Here is a 22,166-nt window from a genome sequence, read left to right as displayed (position 1 = left end):
ACACAGCAATTCTTGCATGTCTGAAGATGTTCAGGTTCTTTGGTTTTGTGTAGAAGGTATATAAATTTGGGTATGATCTTAGGTACATTACAAGAACCCAAGGCTGGACATGAGTACAATATTAGTCTAATGCTTCTTTCTGCTAGGGCCTGAAGGCACCAGGCTCCCTTGCTGCTCTGTAACGCTGCCTGGCCGTAGAGGCAGTGAAAAAGTGTGGGCATTCACTCCTGTCTGGACTTCTTTTCAGATTCATGTACTGGACTGACTGGGGAGCCAACCCAAAAATTGAATGTGCTGGTATGGATGCCTCAAACCGCTTGGTGATCATTTCCTCCAACCTGACATGGCCCAATGGCTTGGCCATTGACTATGAGTCACAACGCTTGTACTGGGCAGATGCCGGCATGAAGACCATCGAGTATGCCAGTCTGGATGGAAGCAACAGGAAGGTAAGGAAACCATCTTTGATGAGGAAGTCTGGGAGCCTGAGGTGTAAGTCCTAGAGCACAGAGTGCTGATGGCCCCTGCCTCTTTTTCTAGTTGAAAGGGAAATTTACAAATCAAAGCACACAGCTGTTGTCACTGGGAAAAAAGAGCTCCCTTTCAATTGCACACTGTGTGTGACAGAAGCTCCTTTTGAGCACTAACATTGCCTCATCACTCTCCTTTTGCCGTGACTGTATGTTATGATGTTGAGAGTGGGTAAGGGAAGCCTCTTCTCCTTAGTGACTTCTTAGTAATATTTTTTTTTGGGGGGGGCCTGGGGACAATCTGACCAGGTGCTGATTGGGAGCAATCTGCCTCACCCCTTTGGGCTTACTCTTTATGGCGAGAGAATCTACTGGACAGACTGGCAGTCCAAAAGCATCCAGAGCGCAGATAGACAGACTGGGCAGTCTCGAAAAACACTGCAGGACAATCTGGAGAACCTTATGGATATTCATGTTTTCCATCGGCACAGGCCACAAGGTACAGAGCTCACCCCAAACCGCACTGAGCTGAGAGCTTGCTCAGGCTCTGCTGTGTGGCACTCTTCTCTGCTGCAAGAAGCTGACCTGTCAGCCCTCATTGTCTAAAGCGTCTGTTTGGAATATGAAAGCATGAGAGTTAACCCTCAACTTGGTGTTTAAGGGCATTCTAGAATGCGTTTCTATAGCTGTTGCATCCCTTTTTTGTGCGAGTGCCACTGACTCATGGATTTCTTGTCCTCTTTTCTACAGTACGTACAGCTTGTGAAGTTAACAATGGAGGCTGCAGTCACCTGTGTCTTTTGGCACCACTTCCAAAAGGTTATAGCTGTACCTGCCCTACAGGGATCAACCTGCAATCTGATGGCAAGACCTGCTCCCCTGGTGAGTTGCAGTTTTGTATCACAGCTACATTTTGCCTTTGCCTTATTAGAGAACAAAGTTCACTTTTATGTGCTTACCTACTTTATACCTTGAGAAACCCATTTGGTGCCTGTACCTTCAGTTTCAGTGGGAATTTGTCGTGGGTTGGGGTGGTACACGACATGGCTTCATGATACCAGCTCACTTTATTACAACAGTGTAGCTAGCTCCTTTATACCGTTCTAGGTGACACATGTATACACACCATTGGTTTACCACTAACATAACAACTCATGATTGGCCATAGCCACACATGTCTGAATACAATAGGTCAGCACTCCTGACAGGAAACCCATTCTGTGTCACAGTCCTTACTGTCCGTGGTTGAACCTATGCCAGGTGTAGGTGTTCCATCTTCGGTATTTCAGCTTACAGAGAGCCCAGAACCAGCTGGGCTCCCTCACAGGAATTACTGTGGAGAAACTTACTGGTTACTCGATTGATGAAGAAGTTTTTCTTGAAATGATGTTAGGTGACTAAACCAGATGCCACATTTTCCCTCATACTTTTGCCCTAATCTTAAGGTGAATTCTTTAATTACAAGGTGCTATATTCTTTAATAGGTCTGATTACACTCCTCCCATTGACCCACTTTTGGAGGACTCTTTTTGTGGAAGGCACTTGGCTTCAGGCCATTGTAGAACTACTTTTTCTCTGTAGTGGGAAAAAATGACTCCTAATTCCCATTTCCCACACATCTTAGAAGTAACTCTTGTATGAATGCACTGCTTTTAAACTTGAATGTAAAGAAGCATTAAATGATGTTCAGTAAAGCTTCTGTACACAGACTGTCCATAAGCCAACATCTGCCTGAGACACTTTCCCTTTTCCACTGAAGTGGATGTAACCTCCAGAATTCGATAAATACAGTTGACTGAACTTGTTCCTTGCTGGTATCTGTTCATTTTCAACTCTGCAGGAATGACCAGCTTCCTGATCTTTGCCAGAAGGACTGACATCCGGATGGTCTCTCTGGATATCCCCTACTTTGCAGATGTTGTTGTCTCAGTCAATGTCACCATGAAGAACACCATTGCTATTGGAGTGGATCCTCGTGAAGGTCTGAACTTCTCAGTGTATCTGACTGTGTTTGAAAGGCAACAAATGACTTCATATCTAAATGTCTGAGTAAAAACCCAGACACAGATCTCACTGTAGCTTGTGGATTTGGGTAGGTTTGGGTTTTTTCTAGTATGTGCTGCAAATAATTGCTTTCCAACAAGGAAAGGAATATCCTTATAGGAAACAGAGAACTCCAAAATCCTGGAAAAATGCTGCCTGCTGTACTGAGTGGGGTGGTTCTGCGTTTCAGATTTAGGAAAGTCTTCCTCCTGCTGAGGCCTTTTGCAGCAGTAGAGCTGAGAGTCTGGCTGTTCGTATATAGTAAAAATCTGATACTGGGCTGGATGTAAACACACTGTTGCATGGTAAGGTAGATGTTCTAATTGCTGTCCTCTGGGACATTTTGAGAAACCAGATGTGGGACTCTACTACTAGCTGGTAAAGTGTTATGTGTTCTCTGTCCTTGTGTAAAGGTCAGAGCGTCATTACTCCTACATATTTGAGGGAGAACTGGAACAAGATAATTTGTACTGTTTTATCGCTTTAGCTTAATAATCTTTTTTCTGTTGTTATTTCTTTGCAGTCAGATCCATTTTGAATGGTGTAGCTGGTAGTCAGAGACCTGGCTCAGTTTTTTAAGGATTTTGCTGTTTGGTTGTTGGGATTTGTTTTGGTTTTGTTTGGTTCTGGGCTTTTTCAAGTTTCTTTTCCTTTTTGCATGCAGGAAAGGTTTACTGGTCAGACAGCACACTACGAAAAATCAGTCGGGCTGCCCTTGATGGCTCACAATTTGAGGACATCATCACTACGGGTGAGGGAAATTTTGGTCTGAGAACCTCTTGCCTCCACACTCCATGAAAAGTAATTCTCTGATACCCTGGTAGAATAAATTTTTGGTGGAAAGGCAAGCAAAGCCTAAAGCAGCTGCCTTATGAAATGGACAAGAGGAATACCAGAAGTTCCTGGGTAAGCTGGGAGAATAACCTGTGACCAATATGTCTTTCTATTTTCTCAGGTCTGTTGACTACAGATGGGCTGGCTGTGGATGCTATTGGCAGGAAGATATATTGGACAGATACAGGAACTAACCGGATTGAAGTAGGCAACCTTGATGGCTCCATGAGGAAAGTCTTGGTCTGGCAGAACCTGGACAGCCCTCGGGCAATAGCTTTATACCACGAGATGGGGTTAGTGTCGTCAAGAGAATTATCTAGGGGTTAACACAGGACTTCTGGTCTCATTTTCCATAATACTTGCTGACTTTTCCCCAGGTATATGTACTGGACTGACTGGGGTGAGAATGCCAAGCTGGAACGCTCTGGGATGGATGGCTCTGGACGTGTGGTCTTGATTAGCAACAACCTGGGCTGGCCTAATGGACTAGCAGTGGATAAGGCTGGATCCCAACTGCTCTGGGCCGATGCACACACTGAGGTCTGATTCTGTTCTTCAACATTATTTGTCTTCGGGTCTTCGGTAGCCTGGGGGCTTTTTTGAAGCTCTTGAGCAAGCTTTCAAAAGAGCAAGGGGAATGTAAGCTTTTCTGAGAGCTTGGGCAATGGGGGGAGGGTGAACCTGAATAACATCACTCACTTAGACTCTGTTTCCCTGTTGATATAGTAAGTGCTAGCAAGAGGAGCAGTGCTTTTAGTATGGAACTGATGTTTTACTTCTTCCTTTAGCGGATCGAGGCCGCGGATCTCAACGGTGCGAACCGCCGCACCCTGCTGTCTCCAGTGCAGCATCCCTATGGCCTCACTTTGCTGGACTCTTACATCTATTGGACTGACTGGCAAACCCGCAGCATTCACAGGGCTGACAAGGACACCGGTGCCAATGTCATCTTGGTGAGGGCAAACTTGCCTGGCCTCATGGACATTCAAGCTGTCGATAGGGCGCGGCCCCTGGGTAAGTTCCTAGGCTGCCCCTAAATCACTGGGTGTCTGTGGTGACTAGGGCAGTCCTTCAGAGCTGTCATTGAAAAAAGTCCTTTGGTGTGAAGCATGAGGGATAGAGTAACTTCTCAAAAATCAGCTTTTCTTTTCTTCTTCCCTCTTCTTTAATTATTTTTTTACATTTCCCTGTTTACCCAACCCTAAAGGTCTAGTCTTTGTTTACTGCTGCATGCCTTTTGACACCACTCATCCCATTTCCTTCACTGGATTGCACTGACAACCTCATTCTCACACACAGCAGAGCCACTTTCTTAGGAGGACTGAATGAGTCATGCCCTATTAGGCTTCACCAGAGTCTACTGGCATTGGACAATTTCCCTTTTATAACTCCAAAAGACACTAATTCCTCTTAAACTGGTTGCTGAAATCTTTTTTCAAGTTCTAGTATTTTGTCCCAATCATTGCAGGTTTAGTCTTCCTGTCTACCACTTTGCTTTGCAAAATCTCTGCAGCTTTAGTTGCTCTTAATGCATATCATGCTCTCCAACTCTTCCATAACAGAGTCAATTCTTTGTTACTCTTTGGGGACCCCATACAACCCCATCTTGCCTCCTTGTTCTTCAGTGGAACTTGTTGCTTTGTGCTGTGGCTTTGTTTCAGTAGAATTTCCCCAGTATATTTCTACAGAAACCTGTGCTGCTTTTTCTGTGATTACCAACAGCAGAACATCACTCTTTACAGTGTAACTTTGCAATATTACTTAAAGCTGACCAAAAGTTTAGAGCCATCGTATCCCCGTTGTCTTCTTCCCACTCCCTGCACCTATCTTCTGAGTTTATTCCCTTGTGATAAAGTAGTATGCTAGGTTTTTTACAATTAAAAAAAATGACCCTAATATGTCAGGCACTTTCAGCAGGCTTCTCTGATGCCTTTGTTTACTTGCCACTGTGTGTAGCTAAGTTGAAACAGAAGCTTCTTTGTCAGCCTGGCCTCTGGTGCATTGTCACACTGCTTCCCCACAGGGTTGGATCTTTCTGTCAGCATTACCATTTGTAGCAGTAATGAAGCTAAACTGCAGTTGCATGAATCAGTGGGCGTTTGGCTGTTCCTTTTTCCATTGAAAAGCTATGATTTGCAAGGAATGCAGGTCAAGATTTTGCATTTTATGATTCCTCATCTTCTGGGCCTTCCTGTTCTCCTTGCCAACTATGCCCATACCCACCACGAATCATGGAGAGGAAGGGAGAATGTCTCTGTATGAAGGGCTGTAGATTCCCAGCAAGGCTGAGGTGGTAAGGATGAATTCAGCTACTGGCAAGTTGTGTGTGTATGTAGCCTTTTATATAAAGCTTTGGTCTGTGGGATCCTTAAACTATGCTTTCCCTGTTTCTAAAGGGTTCAATAAATGTGGAGTTCGTAATGGTGGCTGCTCCCACCTTTGCTTGCCTCATCCCACTGGTTTCTCCTGTGCCTGCCCCACTGGTATCCAGCTGAAGAGAGATGAGCAGACATGTGACTCTTCTCCAGAGACCTACCTACTTTTCTCTAGCCGTGCTTCCATCCGTCGTATCTCACTGGACACCAGTGACCACACGGATGTGCACATACCTGTCCCTGAGCTGAACAACGTGATTTCTCTGGACTATGATAGTGTGGATGGCAAGATTTACTACACAGATGTATTTCTTGATGTTATCAGGTAGGTATGAGTCATCTGCTTTGCTGGTGCCCAGGTCACCCAGTAACTTGTGCTGATTGTGCCACAGTGAGCCATACAGGGAGTGTGCCAGTAAATTGGGTAGACTGATATGCTGGCACTAAACCACTACTCACACCTTCTCTTTTGTACACTATATCACTGAACTAAATGCTGAAGGTGTTTAACCTAATGGAGACTATGGGGAAAAAGGTATTAGGGAGGTAGGAGTATGCAGTGGCCCTGTGGTTGGTGGTGATAACATATGGAGGTGTGAAGGTTTTCCAGGAGCTACCCATTCCTCACCACCATTTGTCTTTGGTTTCCATCCAGACGGGCTGATCTGAATGGCAGCAACATGGAAACTGTTATTGGTCAGGGTTTGAAGACTACAGATGGCCTGGCAGTGGACTGGGTTGCCAGGAACCTCTACTGGACAGACACAGGACGCAATACCATTGAAGTAGCTAGACTGGATGGAAGCTCCAGGAAAGTGCTGATCAATAACAGCCTCGATGAGCCCCGAGCCATTGCTGTCTTTCCCAAGAAGGGGTAGGTATGGGGTTATTGGTGGGGCAGGGAGAAGGGCTGTACAGAGGCAGATTGGAAGAGGAGGTTGTGGGAGGAAGAAGAGAAGTGCCATGTGAATCTGCAGGTACCAGCAAGGGGCTGACTCCAAGTGACATTTAGTCAGGCAGACAGTGAATTTGAAGGTTGGTAGATAGCTGTGAGAACCAGGCTACACACCGTATTGTCTTTCTTGAACCGAAGAACCTGGTGGTTTCATTCATAACCAGAACTTCCATTAGGCTAAATGAAATTATCTTTTCTTCTTCCTTTTCTCAGGTACCTCTTCTGGACAGATTGGGGTCACATTGCTAAAATTGAACGGGCAAACTTGGATGGCTCTGAACGAAAAATCCTGATTAACACTGACCTAGGATGGCCCAATGGATTGACTTTGGATTATGACACCAGGAGGTCAGTGAAAGATTTTCTTATACTTGCATAGGGTTAAGGGATGTAATGAATTTTTTAGCCCTCTTAGCTTTGTTTATTGGAGTGGCACTGTGTGTTTGGGTTTGTTTTAGGGGTGGTTTGTTTTCTGTTTGGTTGGTTTTTTTAGTGGTATTTTTTTCTGATCTATCTTATGATTCCATGATCTTGGCTAGTGAATGACTAGAAAGTGAAGAGGGGTTGTATAGATGGAATCTCTTTCCCTGTTCCTTCAGGATATACTGGGTGGATGCACACCTTGATCGCATAGAGAGTTGTGATCTCAATGGGAAGCTACGGCAAGTGTTGGTCAGCCAGGTGTCACATCCTTTTGCTCTGACACAGGTGAGAAGATATTCCTGCTGCCACTGTTATCCATAGTGTGTTGATGAGTTTGGACAGTGGAGTTTGGGATGGGGAAGTGTTACAACCTGGGGAAACCAAGATGGCTGAGGAGATAACACTTTTATCTTCTCTGGAGCTAGTAAAGGAAGTTTGTCTGAACTCCTGTGGGGTGTAGACAGTAATCTTCTTTATGGTAAGAGGGTAAGGATTTGAAAAGGCCTTTGTTTTGGGCCTTCTGCCACTGGGTATGTCTTTTCCAGTTATCTTGTGTCTACGTGGCTAAACATGCTAACAGCTGTGATTTTTCTTTGCTGTCTCCCTGAGCAGCAGGATAGATGGATATACTGGACTGACTGGCAGACGAAATCTATCCAGAGAGTGGACAAATACTCTGGGCGGAACAAAGAGACAGTCCTGGCCAATGTTGAGGGACTGATGGATATCATTGTGGTTTCCCCTCAGAGGCAGACAGGTAAATAGGAGGACCTTGATTCAGGAAAATGCTAATTGTAGACCAATGGAACTCTGAAACCACTGTGCTACTATGGATGTCTAGTGAGGATGACATCCTTTCTTATACTCAGACTACTAATACATCTTCCTTCAGCACATCCCTTGTCTACCTCTGACTTTTCAGTCAAGTACTTCTAAATGGTGTTCTGTTAGAGCTTTGATTGCCAAGTGTTACTTTCTGTGTTGTTCACCTAACATTGTATTAAAACAGAAGAATGTGAGCTTTTAATTTTTTCATCTGTGCAACTGTGTTGTCTGGGCTTCTGTCTAAGGATTTCCAGTGCCTTTATTTCAAGACTGCCCTAATCTGATCAGTATCTGGCTGTTGTCATCCCTTTGTTAGTCAGACAAAGGGCACGTGCCAAAAGCATAGTAAGTTGCTGGATTTCTACAAAGTTATCTCTGGCTGAGCAGGAAAAAAGGTGGTTGCTCTGATATCCTACCTGGTCACATGCAACATATTTAGGAAATTGTTTGTTCCTTCCAGGTACTAATGCTTGTGGAGTGAACAATGGAGGCTGCACTCACCTCTGCTTTGCCAGGGCTTCTGACTTTATCTGTGCGTGTCCGGATGAACCAGATGGGCGGCCCTGTTCTACTAGTGAGTTTACAAAGTGTCCCTTGGGTAGTAGCTTCCATAAGTGAGTCACTGCTACTACTTATGCAGTGGCAGCCAGAGCAGCTGAGGCTCTCCAGTGTATAAATCTTACGCAGAGTTGTATACTGGAAATGAGGTGGGCAGTTGTGAGCTATAGAGCCTTCTGCTGACAGACTGGGTTTGAGATGGGAAAGCTGCTCATATAATTTATAGAGTTTCAGAAATGACCAGTCAGACTTGTTCATCTGTCCCACAGTGTTGGGGTCCTGCTTATTCTTCTCTGTTGTTCTAGTTCCTGGTGTGGTGCCCCCTGGTCCTGAACCAACCAGTGTAAGGGAGAGAAGTCAAACACCACCTGGCAGAGTGGATACCTCAACAACCAAACCTCTCACGTCTCTGGAAGCAGCAGAAGGAAAGTAAGTGCTCTTGTTTTCTTGGAATTGGGGTGTGAAAGTCACAGCTTTTGCAAGGTGCCACAGCTTTTGCAAGCCCCCTCTGGTTGTCATCATCGAAATGGACCTATCCCTAGCCAAAAGAGGCTATTCCAGCTCCATATTTCATATTCTTAATGGGGATAATACTATGACAAAGAATGCAGAACATTGTTGAGCTGGCAAGAAAGAGGTGCAGAATCTTTCTGTCTGTTCTATTGAAATTGTGTCTAGGCTGAAGTGACTGTGCTGAAGTGTTAAAATCCTCCTTAGACCATGTGTTATTTATTTGATCGATTTTTGAACTCCTAATTTTGAGAACTCTTTTCTGAGAGGAGGGCAGGAGAGTGTTGCTTTAATTCACTGACACATCTTAGACCTAACACAGACATCTGAGGATGTGCTTCTGCCCTGGCTACAATGGGATAGCTTGCTTGGGGCAGAACAGAAACTTGGCAACTCTAATATTTAAAGTTACAATGCAGGTAGTTAAGAGACTTTTTTTTCTGCTAATTCCCTACAGCCTGCTATGTATACAGCTCACAAAAAAATTATGTTCCATAATATATGGCTGAGTTATTTACAAAACAAAACTTCTACTTTGCTGAGTGTGAATTATTGGATAGAAATGTCTTAGTGCTGACTCTGAGATGTTTGGATTTTTGCTTCAGCACAGATGCTGAAATTTGTTTTCTGATACATACACATGTATACCTGTGTACCTGAGAGGTGAATCTAGAACGACTTAGATATAAGAATATTGCAGACTGATGATTGATACGTACATGCACACACCCCTGTATACATGTGTATATGGTCCTCTCTTCTTTGGATACAGAAGAATATTGAAGAAGAGAAAGGAAAAAGACCTCTGTTGTTGAACTGAAAATTGAAGGGATATCAGTGCTAGCCTGTTCCATCCTGGTTTTTTATACCTTTGATACTGTTGATTCTACTTGCAGTAACTATTTGTCCTTCTGTCATTCAGCTGCTCTGACAAAGATGCTAGGCAAGGCTTGTGTACTCATGCCAACGAGGCAGTGTTGGCAACCATGGGTGAGTTCCTTTCTTTAACTCCTCTCCACTATCGTTGTTCCTCCAGATGTGCCAAGGGCATTCAGTCCATGGTGTCTGAAATCCAAATTTCTGAAACTCAGACTCGAATTACTCAAATGCCCACTGAGCAGAGGAAAGTGCATCTAAGGGTGAACATCAGTCCCAGACGTTTATTAACCTCTCTGGGGACTTTTCCAAATGACACTTTGGTCTGAAGAATAGTTCTGTTTTCTTTCATCCCATACCTCATCCATTGGGTTCTTCCCATTAATGATACTCTTCTTCACTGTTCCCTTTTGTGTTGAGTTGAAGATGGTTGATTAGGGTAATTGTTTCCTACTGCAGGAGTAACCTGTCAGCAAGGGGGTCTATCTCTTCCTTTTCCAACCCTATGACAGAGATCTCAATGCTCCTTGGTTTGTTGAGGCCTGAGTGGGAGGAAGGATCGTAATATGTTTGGTTTCATATGAAGCCAAACAAAATCCTCTGTTAAACCTTGATGTGCTGACATTTTGCTTTACATACTTCTGTATGGGTAAACCCCCCACATTAGGCATTACACCAAGGTCAGTATTATCCAGTGAAAATTGAGTGCATAAATTACCCTTGATGTTCACTTTCAGGAGAAGGACTGCATGTCAGCTACATTATTGGAGGTCTTCTCAGCATCTTGTTTATTTTGCTGCTTATTGCTGCCTTAATTATATATAGGTAAGTGATCTTTTTTCCCCCTCTCCTGGCCAATAGGAAACTCTAGGGTTTCAGGAGAAAGCTCCTGAAAGCACTTAATCTTTATTGTCATTTACAACCCTTTTGTTCTCCATTGGAAGCAGTGCTCGATGATTTTATTTGCAAGGTTTGAGTCCTGTGCCTCTGAAGTGTTGGGAATACGGTTCTATTACCTGAAGCCTTATTTTCTGCAGAGACCTTACGAGTTCTGGACAGGGATAGGAGATAATTCATATCACAGTTGATGTATGAGCTCATGTGCTTTCTGCCAGATAATTTCACCAGTTTCTCCCAGTATAGCTTTTGTGGTTACATGGCAGTGCCTTGCTGTACTTGCAGCTAGTAAATGGACTAGTAGCTGAAGAGCCAGGTGAAGCCAGCATTTCCTCTTTGAGGGAAGTGAAGATTACTGGAGCTTTCCACTTGCTGAGCTCTCAGGAACTTTGGATCCTGGCAGTGTCTTTTCTGAGCGCTTTCTCCCTCTAGGCATAATAAGTCCAAGTTCACGGACCCTGGCGTGGGGAACTTAACCTACAGTAATCCCTCATACCGGACATCTACCCAGGAGGTGAAGATTGAATCGATTCCCAAACCAACCATGTACAACCAGTTGTGCTATAAGAAAGAGGTAAGAGCTGCTGCTAAGGACACGAGAGCCCAGCTCAAGCTGCTGTTGGGTATAACGGGCCTCAGTATGTGCAAACATTGCAACTTGTCAGCATTTACTTCTCGGACAGAGGAGAACAGCTTCAGTGAATTGTTGAGACTGCTAAGGAGGTCAACCAGTAGCACTTCTTCCCCCGTGAGCTGTAGTGAATTTGATTTCTCTGCTTCTTTTCCCACTCCCACAGTATTTCGTGTGCATTGATTGCTGGCCCTCAAAGTACATGAGTAAATTGTAATTGTCTTCCTTGGATACAGGTCTCAGTTAGTGACTGTTGCACCAAGGTTGCTTTGGACAGTCACCAGGGGAACCAGGCAACCAGAAGGGGTTTGGTAACAAGAATGTGGCTCCTGGCTGTGCACTGCCTGGAAGGGGTGGGATAGATTAAAAACCAGAGCCCTCATTAAATAGAGCATTTTCAAGGCCTTCAGAGGTCCACACTTCTGGCCACAGGATGGAGAGGGTTTAATATGATACCTTGCAGCACTTAGTTTCTCCTCTCTTTTTTCCTCAGAAGCTTTCTTATCACTCAGATAGCTTCTCATCTTCTCTCTTCTGATTTCCGTCCACATCCTCATGTCAGGTATCACTACTCTGTGTGTTTGATCTTGCATCCCTCACTCAAGTTCTGTTGTGTGGCTTAAGCGCTGTCCCATACTAATTGCTCTTTCTTGAGTTTTTTTCCCCTCCTGCTTTTATTGTCCTTAAACCAGCTCTACTGTCTGTCAAGAAAGTATAAGTAATTCTTTATGGCAGATTCCTTGGTCTTGGCTTTGGCTATTCATACTCCATATACGAGATTTCAAAATGATAATTTCTGCAGGACTATTTATGATAATCTATTAGATCACTTAGTTCCCCTAGCAGGGATCACAGCAAGACTTATGCAGGGGAGAGTTTTCCCTGACTTGGTTTTTCAAAGTTACTATGCAATAGATTTCCCAAAGTTTCATGCCATTTTAGCCTTATCTACAAAGGATAAGCCAGGATTATTTATCTGGGAATCTAAATCCTTTCCACTTTTCTCTTAATTCTGATGCTGCTAGATATACCCAAATGTATATTTCCCCACCCCCTCTACTTCCCCCTCAGGGATATTCAAATATTCTAATGCTCCTTATTTGTCAGTGAGCCAAGTTAGGCAGATTTCACTACTTTAATCTCAGTGTGGTTCCTTTAGCCTCTGATCATTTCCGTTGTTTCTGTATAATCTCCTTCCCCTGTATCACTATGAGACTCCAACTCAACAGTGGTATTCCAGCTGTGTTTTCCTGAGAGGCAAATCTAGAATGGCTCAGATGTAAATATATTTCAGACCTAGAATTGATTCCCTGCCTACTTTTACCATGAGGTTTTTTAGTCTGTTCCTGCTTCCCATTTTGTTCGGTGGGGTTTTTTCTTCCTTTTTAAGTTCAGTGTTCTTACTCTTTGCTGTCAGGGAATCTATACAGTTGAATTAGAAGAGTGAGCTCATCCTCATTCCCCTTCCATAGTTTGAAGTCTTATGGAATTTGGAATGAGAGCTCTTGCAGGAAAAATTTGTTTAGGGGTGGTAAAGAGCTGAAGGGAAAGTTGTGGGAGTTAAAGCCAGTGGCTGTTTACATTGAGGTCCAGCTTTTTTTCTGCTTCACTGTCTTCATTCCAGCTCTGCATTGCTCTTTGCTATATTTTTATATAGATGTATTTTTTTCATTCATCTGTCTGCTCCCTAGACTGGTCCTGACCACAGCTACACTAAGGAGAAGATCAAGATTGTGGAGGGGATATGCCTTTTATCGAGTGATGATTCCGAGTGGGATGACCTTAAGCAGATTCGGAGCTCTCGAGGAGGGATCCTCCGGGACCACGTCTGTATGAAGACAGACACGGTCTCTATCCAGGCTAGTTCTGGTTCACTGGATGACACCGAAACTGAGCAGCTGCTACAGGAAGAACAGTCTGAATGCAGCAGTGTGAACACAGCAGCAGCCACTCCTGAACGGCGTGGCTCACTCCCAGATACAGGCTGGAAACACCAACGCAAGCCCTCCACAGAGAGTGAAGTCTAAAGTGCACGTGACTTTGGAAAATGCTCTGACCTTCCCTACCCTCTGCTCTGCACAAAAAAGACAGGACTCTGCCTGCTGGGCAAGGAAGGGCACAGAGACCAGCCTCTTTCATAAGGGGCCCTGAGACTGGGACTGCCTTTCAGCAAGGAGCTTGGGCAGCTGTGCTGTTGTGGTTGCAGAGGGAGGATGGGTGGGTTGGAACCCAGAGACCCTTTTGACTCATTTTCACTGTCTGTGGTTTATTTATATGTTCCCTTTTCCTGGAAGCTGCCACGTTAACTTTTGCAGTGACTCCCCTGGCCTGAATCTGGTTCAGAGTCTGTGTTCCCTGGCAACGTGCAAGTCCTGTGACATCCAGCTCACGGTCAATGCCCATGAAGAGAGCAGAGCTGCCTCATTGCTGGCTCCTGGTCACAGAAGTACCCCTAGTCATTCCAGCACTAGCAGCACTCTTTGAGCCTTGGTGTTGAGGGGTCTCTGACTTGAGAGAGGTCTTGGTATAGATGGGGTATACTTTGCGGCTCAAGAGGACACTGACACAGCATCAGGTCACCTTTTAAAAGGCATAAAGAGGGTAACCACAGTTGCCATGACTCACTTCGTGAGAACATCACTGCTTACTTTTTCATCTGCTACTAAAAACTTTAGGGAATGCTCAGATTGGAGCACTGTGTCTGTTGCTGGCAGCGGACACTGTTCTCGCCTTTCCCGTTAAAACATGTTTCTTCTACTCTGGAAAAACAAGAGTCAGCAAATGGCCCTTTCGGAACTGTTCCCTGTGGGTACTGGAGTCTGAGTGCTGAACTTGAGGGATGAAGAGGTTGGTATTTCCCTTAGCTCTACAGAGCTAATGGGAGGAAATGGATCTCAGCAAGACCTAAATTCTACTTGAATTAGCGTAACTGATATATAAAAAATGAAAAAGAAAATCTGCTGGGTCTCCATTAGTCCCAGTTTTGCAAGGTCCCACTTATCTTGGCCTTTAGGACCTCCTATAATAAGGGACAAGAGAATTCCTAGGTTGAGTCTTTCCCAGGGGAATGCTCAGTGCTGATAGTTAGGAACTGCTTTATTACTAGGCTGAGCCCGTTTGACCCAGAATGGGAGACAATAATAAGGGAGCTGCAAGGGCCATTTTAAGTAGTTGTTTATCAGATAGAATTGCACTTTAAATTCTTCTGTTACCACTGAATAGCCCTCCTTGCCAAGTAATTTTTCCCATCAGCTGCATGAGCTTCAGTTGTTCTCTGGCCTTCAAGGCCTTTACCCTCTAGGGAATGTCATCCTACCCTTGCAGCTACAGCCCAGCAGAATTTGGAGCTGAGGCTTGCATGCTCCTAAGGACTATTGCCACTTTTTCATATTCTCTTGTCATCTGTTTGTTGAGAAGGAAAAAAGATAGAGAAAAATCTCTTGACACTTCTTTAAAAATGAGATTTATATTAACCCCTCAAGTCACATGGATACCTTCATGGTAAAATATTAAGTGTTAAGCCAGATACTTGGAAGCAGAACTTTCCAGTGAAGAATTTCTCACTGCAAACTCTGTAACCTCTTTATCTCTTAGAAAGAGGTCAAGTACATTCCCACCCACGGTGTAAAGAGAGCAAAACATACACGAGGGGTATGGTTTAGAGGTAGGGAGAGGGTGCATCTCCCGTGCGATACTTTTCCAGCTAGTAAAGAAAAAAAAGGAAAATCACCCTATGCTGCTCTAACCTTGTTTATAAACTAACAGGCTGGCTACCCCTGAAAAACACAACAGTTGCCAGTGGGTTGGCCGTACTTTTTACAGCAGGGGTAGCTTTGCAGAAAGGGGAAGGTTGCGGCTTCAGCCTGGCTAGGTGGCTTGAAACTCTGTCCATAACTGCACCATTGGGCTGACTGGTGTATATTCCTGTGGAAAATGAACTGGAGCTAAGGCTTGGAAATTTCCCTGTGTTAATGTGGGATTCTTCCCTATTCCCAGAGGGATTTATTTTTATTTTTTTTTTAATTAGATTTTTATTTAATTATTTATTTGGTTGACTCCAGCCTGGGAAGCATTGATTTTGTTGGGCAGAGGCACTTTTGGATTGAGGTGTGGACTCATCTGGGAACTGAGAGAGGAGTGTGTATCACTGACACGGACCTTGCCCGTCTAAGCCGCCCTATGCAGGGACAACACCGGAGGGCTCAAGTGTAGGCAGAAGAATCGATTTGAAAAGAAACCACGTGTAGGGGCAGGGGCATCACGGCTGGGAGTGAGGGGATTGAGGCGGAAGGCTGTGACTTGTCAGAGAGCAGGGTTTCTTTGGGTTTTGGAATTAGTTGTTTGGGGTTTTTTTGCCCCAATAGCTTTAGTGAACATGCGTCAAAAATCATGAGGTGGGACAGGGGTGAAGGGAAACATCTGCCCAGACCTGTCACTTGAGATTCAGTCAGCCTGTTAAAATAATTGCTGTCCGAGACACAAGTGTGGAATGGAAAGGAAAAACACAGTCTTTTCAACAACTCATGGTGCTTGTGATCTCCACCTTGATCAATATTCTCTGCTGCTTCTTAGGAGGGACCCTGCACACTCCAGCCTAACAACCATTCATAACTGCTCTCTGCTCTCTTCCTCAAACGACTATGGTGAAAAGGAGCAACAAGATGTCACACAGCCTGTCCTCTATCAGTGAGGTGGGCAGAAATTAGTGTCTTTTTCTAGAGACAGCCCCAGTGAGATGCTGTCTAGGGGTTGCTCATGGTTTCCTGTTCTGGGGAAGAGAAGACCCTCGTTGCACTTAGGATGTAAAGAATGTAGAAAGGCTACTGGAGGATGATCTCTTGAGCACTGATTTACTATGTAAAAAGCAAACCTCTCTCCTGTCTGTCCTGAGCTAACGTCAGTGATTTCCGTGTGTTCCTGTGTAATGGTTTTAACGTTACTCACTGGAGACATTGGACTTTCTGGAGTTATTTAACCACTGTGTTCAGTATTTTAGGGGTTGATGATAATTTAATATAAATTTAGCTTTTCTTAACTATTCTGTCTGGCTTTTGGTTGTGAATCATGCATGTTATTTGGACTCTCCTTTGAAAGAGGAGCTCCCAACGTGTTTGCACAGAACCTCAATTTTGCTTCATTTGAGAGGAGCAAGAAGGTAGAAACAGATCTGGGTTCTTCAAATAACCTGATTGTAGCACACACTGTACCCCTGTGACTTTGAATGAAGGGCTCAGTACCTGCAGTCACTTTTGCAAATTCCTGCACACACATAACACCTCTCACTCTGCCCCCGCCTTGCTTTTTTTTTTTTTTTTAAGTCCCTTCCCCCCCCTTCATTTTAACACGGCAACAGCAGAAGAGGATGTTCTTTTTGGAATGTATTAGGACTCTAGAGGTCTCCAGGTCTGCTGAGTGGAAAATAAAGCTCTGAAGAAGAGCTGTTTTTTCCGTCTGTAAGGGGTTTTGTTCAAGCTTCTGTTGCTTGAACAGAGTTTCAACAGTGCAAAAGGCTGAGTAACGAATGAAACATCCACTAATAACTGACACTGCAGTACTCGTGCTAATATCTTGTAACACATTCTGTCCCTTTTTGATGAAAGAAGTACCTAAAACATTTAAAACATTTTAGCTCTATTCCTGCTCATTTCATAGTTGAAGCACAGTGCAGAAGTGATTTCAGTCAGGTCATGCAAAAATATAATCACCTCACTTAAAAAAAAATTGATGGTGCTTACACAGTGTGGTGGGGGAAGATGCTGTAAGATGAACTGCAGTTGTGTGCATGGCATTCTGCTGTCCCTTGTCTTCTATTCCAACTACCCCCAAGAATTTTTCCTTCAATTGCTTCGGCTGAAGTGAAGAAACAAAGGAGGGAAAACACACTGTACTCCAACAGCACAGGATTCACACTGGGTAAGGTTGGAAGGGACCACAGTGGGTCATCTGGTCCAACCTCCTTGCTCAAGCAGGGTCATCCCAGAGCACATGGCCCAGGATTATGTTCAGGCAGTTATAGAGTATCTCCAGTGAAGGAGACTCCACAGCCCCTCCGGGCAACCAGTCCCTACACGGTCACCCGCACAGTAACGTAGTTCTTCCTCCTGTTCAGGTGGAACTTCTGTGCTCCATTTTCTGTCCGTTCCCCCGTCCTGGTGCTCGGCACTACCGAGAAAAGGCCGGATCCGTCCTCTTGACACCGCCTCTTCAGATACTGACAGACATCGATGAGGTCCCTTCTCAGTCTCCTCTTCAGCCAGTGCGTTGCAAACTCCCTGATCACAGCAAAGAGGAGAAAGGCCGTTCCCCTTTGACGGGACCATCCCCGAGGCTGGATCAACGGGCTCCGAGCTGCTTTAGCCCTTGGCCAAAGGGTGGAGCCGCCTCAGGCCCTCCCCAGAGCCTCTCTTTGGGCGCGCCGTGCCCCTCTGGGCGCTCCCCGCGGCCCAGCCCGGCCCGGTCTGGGGGCTGCCGGGGCGGGGCCGGCCCGGGGCGGCTCGCGCTCTCCCCGCTGGGCGCGCACCCGGCCTGGCGCGCGCGCGCGCGCGCGCTCTCGCGGCGGCGCCGCGGTGCCGGGAGCGCGCGGGGAGCACGCGCTGCGGCTGCCGGATTCAAACGGGCCAATGAGGCGCGCGGGCGCGAGCGCGGGCGGGGCCGGCGGCGGCCAATGGGCGCGGCGGACACTGGGAGGTGCGGGCGGTGCTGGCGATTTCAAACCCCGCCGAGCAGCCGCCGGACCCGTCGCCGGCCCGACCCGCGGGGCCCAGGTGAGACCCGCCGGACCCGGCCCTTCCCCGGGGAGCTCCGGCCCCCGCCCCGCCCGCTCCCCGGGCCCGCGGCAGCGTGGGTGGGCCTCTCTCCGCCGCCGGGCCTGAGCCTCCCCGCCTCTGGGGGCCCGGGCGAGGCGCAGCCCCCGCGGCGCGGGCATTCTCCCGCGGGCACGGCCTGGGCCCGCTGGCTGCGCCGGCACCCGCCCGCGGGGCCCGGCGGGGGGAGGGCCGCGGCTGGCAGCGGTGGGAGGCTGCGGCCTGTGCCGCGCCGTGCTGTGCTGTGCTGTGGGGGCGCACCGGGCGCCGCTCGTTCGGGCCGCCCGCGCAGCGAGGGACGAGGGGGAGCCGCGGGCCGCGCGCCGTGGGTCCTGTCCTCCTTGTGGCCTGGGAGCTGCCGGTGCGGTGGGCAGGGGCCGGTGGGGGAGCCGAGCGCGGCCCCCTCCCACCGCCCCGCGAGGGAAATGCGGACCGAGCGCCTTCTGGCCACCGAGGCTGCGTGCGGGATCGGGTTCCCCTCTAAGATGTCCTAAGGAAAACGTTCCCTGGGGTAATTGTAATCTTAAAACGAAGGTCACGAGCTCATCTCTGCTTCTGCAGCTCTGTTGTTGGGTGAAGGTGTTAAGTCTTGAATCGCCAAGGCCCCCCGGCCAGGAGGTGCCTCCTGTTGAATCCTCTCCAGTGTTTGCGAAAAGGGGCTGGATAGGAATAAGGGACCCGTGTTTACCCCGCACACCTTTCCCCCCTTTCATTTGGTTCTGTTTCTGAATCAGTCTTGTTATTCTTCCAGAGGCAGTAGTTTTCAGGTTGTTGTACAGAGAATTTTTCACCTGAATTTAGGTCCCCACCAGTGAGAGAGAGGAAGTTTTGCATGGCAGAGGCTGAGGAATGAAACTTCTGTACAGCTTAAGCAAACTTGGACTCTTGCAAAAATAGAAAAAAAAAAAGCATGTTCTACAGTTTCCTAAGTGATTTATATTTGGTGTGTGTTATCTATCTAATTATTCTGAAGCTTTTCTTTTTTGCTGATTTATTTTGTGTTTACTGTTGCATTTTCTGCTACTTCTGCTGAAATGCAGTGCTGTTAAAGGTGTGTTCTGCAGGTGAGAAGGGGATAGGTAGTTGTTGGAATGTTGGGTTACCAGCTGTGGGAGACCTTCCTTGTGCGTTACGTGGGTATTCCAGAAAGCATTGCTATGGGCTTTCAGTGAACATGTGTGTTAGTTTGAAAGTTTAAAGCTGTGTATTTGCAAATGCTAGGAGTCTCAAATACTGAAGTACTCTTAAAGGCTACCTACAAAAATTTATTACTAAAACTTTGAGAGGGGCTCAACTCAGAAAGAAGAATAGGTGCAAGATACCCCTATAGTTTTGCCTCTTTGGTGTCTACTGTCAGATCAGTTGTTTGTGCAGAAGATAGAATTTGGTTTGATTTTCTTGCCTCAGGCTTGGCCTTTTCTTTGAACTTTGCTGTTTCAGTAGGTTTCCCCCACACTGAACTTATAGGTGCACCATCTTTTTTTTTTCCTACTTTAAGAGTTGTGATAGGGTTAAGCTTTATAAGCAACATCAAGAGAGCAGTATATTAAAGCAGAATCAACAGCAAAGGGCCTTCAGGTACCACAAACCGGGTCTGAGTAAATTGTTGTAGATGTATTGAAGATAATTCTCAGAAACACCAAGTTGGGAACATTAAATAGGGGACCTGCTATAGGGAAAATTATGTGACAGCTTGACAAAAAGAAATTAAATTTGAATTTTAGAAATATGGAAAATTAAGATTTGTTCAGACCAGTTTAGATCTGCACCGATGAGGGGCTTCTCCTTTGATATTTTAATACAAGAAAGGGAATGCATGGTGATGGAACGTGATTCCTGATTCTTGTACACATATGACTTGTATTTGGTAGGACTTTCATGCTGGTTCTTATCCTTTCCCTGGGATGGGTCAGTTAGGTAAGCTGGGCAACTGCTTCTGAAAACCTGGTCTGCCATGGTGGAGCTGGTACTCTCGTACTGAGGTCTGTTAAAATGAAAAGGTTCTGTTTCTGTTCAGTCAGCGCGGAAAACCCAAATTTCGGTGTAATGTTGTAAGTTGTTCCACTGTGTATGTTAGGTAATAAATTTACAGCTGAAATGCGCTGGGCGTGTTGTATGCTCCTTCAGTCAATCCTTTTTTCTGGCTACCCTGATTAATTGTGTCATCCACAAATGTAGCGCCTCTGTTTGCCCCTTTTTAAGGATCAGTTATGAATATCTTGAACAGTACATACAATTAGAAACTGCTCTGAATGTTTTGTGGAGTAGAGATAACTATCTGTCTATCTTACATATCTAATTTGGAGGATTTTGTTGTGTAGGATGTATGATTGGAAGAACACCTGAAAGATGTAAACCTTCTAAGGAAGGTTTTCAAAATCACAGTCAGTGCTCATCAGGTTCCCTTTTTTCCCCTTCATATTTCTTACCTGTTCCACGCTACCAGCAGATGGTTTATAAAAGAAATGTATAGACTTGCATTGCTAATTTGTTTGTAAACTATTTAATGTAAATGATTTGTGAAGTCTCTGCCAGAGTAGGATGACATTAAAGCCATTTGCATCTGTAGCAGAGTGGTTGGTTTCAAGACAAGGTAGTCTAATACTAAAACAGTGTTACTGTTGTTGCTGAGGCTTTGTTGTAGACTGTTCCAGTGGTTCATGTTATAGGGGTGGCATTCTGAAGTGACATGGGAAAGCCTTAAACCCTCGTGTTTAAACTAAACACTGCCTTGCCCTAGGCAGTGTTGCTCTAGCTTGTTTGAATAAAGAGTCTCTTGACCTGAGCACTTGTAAGTTGTTTGGGGTTTGCTTCTCAGGACAGCTCGGTTGCTGTGAATGTCAGGTGTTGAAAAGCAGAAGCTGCTACGCATGTTTGTGCCTCCCTGTTACAGAGGGGTAGGTTGAGGTGGTAGGAAAAGTAACTTGGACAGTTATTCAATGCAGAGCATGGCTGGTGCTGGCAGTGCCTGGAAGAGGCTTCTTTCTTTAATTAGCTGAAAAGATGGCTGAATGAATACAGTCTTGCATCATATGGCTTGATGCTTTCCGAGGAGGAAGTTAGGGAGACCCAATTTCCACCATACCAGCTTCTTCAGTTGCTATTGTCACTGTAGAAAAGGCATCTCAAAATGTCAGACGATGGGCTGGAGAGATTGCTGATGAATCAGCTCCACCGAAGCACTGTCATTACAGATCTCACAGCAGAACATGAAATGCGGGGATGGTGTGGTGCCAGGCTATTCGTTCATACCTCCTTTGGAAGGCACTGTTTCTCCTTCCTCACGGCAGGCCTTGTTCCTCCTGTCGGGTTTCAAAACCGCTCCCTACTTCAGTTAGAGATTGCTGGATGATTGGTGGCCTGGAATAATGTCTGCTGCATGCTCGGGTATGACCGCAGCTCCCTGTGTTAGAGTAGTAATTGTTCTGACGGGTCTGGGCGTTCGGGGTATGACTCATGAGGACAGCAAGCCTGGCGGGCCACGACGGTCACCGACCGGCAGCCCCTGCCCCGCCGCGGGCGGCACCGCAGCCGCCGGGAGGGCCGGGCTGCGCCCGCCCGGCTCCGCGGGGGCCGCTCCGCCGCGGCGGGGAGAGGGGGCGCGATGTGCCCGGGGCCGCCGCGGGGACAGCGCTGCGGGGTGGGCGCTGCCCTGCCCTGCCCTGCCCTGCCCGCCTTTGTCTGGCCCCGGCGCGGGCCGGCTCCCGCCCAGGTGCGGCCGCGGCGCCCCGAGCCCCGCCCGCGGCGGGGAGGGGCTCGGCCCAGCCCGCCCGTGGTCCCCGCCCGCTGCCGCCGGGAGCCGGCCCGGAGCTCTCAGGGTGAGTGTCCGGCCAGGCCCGGCCGAGAGGCGGGCGGTGCGCCGCGGGGCCCGGCCCGGCCGTGGGGCGGGGGCGGCGGGCAGAGACAATGCCGGGCGGGCGGCCTGCTCGCCGTGCCCGGCCGCGGCCTGCGGCCACACACCCGCGG

The 22,166-nt window shown here is 46.7% G+C and overlaps 2 protein-coding genes across 6 annotated transcripts in view; both read left to right on the top strand.

Moving 5' to 3' along the window:
* LRP4 (LDL receptor related protein 4) overlaps positions 1 to 16,435 on the top strand; it is an 81,418-nt gene extending 64,983 nt beyond the window's left edge. For 2 of the 3 annotated variants that reach the window (XM_050334821.1, XM_050334820.1), the window contains exons 20-38: positions 248 to 449; positions 780 to 969; positions 1,221 to 1,352; positions 2,311 to 2,451; positions 3,178 to 3,264; positions 3,469 to 3,640; positions 3,725 to 3,887; positions 4,136 to 4,361; positions 5,744 to 6,047; positions 6,378 to 6,596; positions 6,891 to 7,025; positions 7,277 to 7,385; positions 7,713 to 7,857; positions 8,386 to 8,499; positions 8,789 to 8,912; positions 9,916 to 9,983; positions 10,607 to 10,694; positions 11,199 to 11,340; positions 13,089 to 16,435. In XM_050334821.1, the coding sequence (XP_050190778.1) occupies positions 248 to 449; positions 780 to 969; positions 1,221 to 1,352; positions 2,311 to 2,451; positions 3,178 to 3,264; positions 3,469 to 3,640; positions 3,725 to 3,887; positions 4,136 to 4,361; positions 5,744 to 6,047; positions 6,378 to 6,596; positions 6,891 to 7,025; positions 7,277 to 7,385; positions 7,713 to 7,857; positions 8,386 to 8,499; positions 8,789 to 8,912; positions 9,916 to 9,983; positions 10,607 to 10,694; positions 11,199 to 11,340; positions 13,089 to 13,424 (3,097 nt within the window). In that variant the 3' untranslated portion in view covers positions 13,425 to 16,435. Of the gene's footprint in view, positions 1 to 247; positions 450 to 779; positions 970 to 1,220; positions 1,353 to 2,310; positions 2,452 to 3,177; positions 3,265 to 3,468; positions 3,641 to 3,724; positions 3,888 to 4,135; positions 4,362 to 5,743; positions 6,048 to 6,377; positions 6,597 to 6,890; positions 7,026 to 7,276; positions 7,386 to 7,712; positions 7,858 to 8,385; positions 8,500 to 8,788; positions 8,913 to 9,915; positions 9,984 to 10,606; positions 10,695 to 11,198; positions 11,341 to 11,890; positions 11,960 to 13,088 lie in introns of all 3 variants that reach the window. The other variant, XM_050334822.1, reaches the window with a different exon arrangement.
* A 1,616-nt stretch (positions 16,436 to 18,051) lies between these two features.
* Positions 18,052 to 22,166, top strand: part of CKAP5 (cytoskeleton associated protein 5) — a 54,227-nt gene continuing 50,112 nt past the window's right edge. For 2 of the 3 annotated variants that reach the window (XM_050334819.1, XM_050334817.1), the window contains exon 1: positions 18,052 to 18,161. The gene's annotated coding sequence lies outside the window, so the exon portion shown is untranslated. Of the gene's footprint in view, positions 18,162 to 21,999; positions 22,019 to 22,166 lie in introns of those variants that run through there. The other variant, XM_050334818.1, reaches the window with a different exon arrangement.

Source organism: Myiozetetes cayanensis, unplaced genomic scaffold (genome assembly GCF_022539395.1).
Source record: "Myiozetetes cayanensis isolate MyiCay16 unplaced genomic scaffold, myiCay2020 scf6-25, whole genome shotgun sequence".
NCBI lineage: Eukaryota > Metazoa > Chordata > Aves > Passeriformes > Tyrannidae > Myiozetetes > Myiozetetes cayanensis.
The sequence above is the reverse complement of the archived record's forward strand: the minus strand, read 5'-3'. Positions and strand labels throughout refer to the sequence as shown.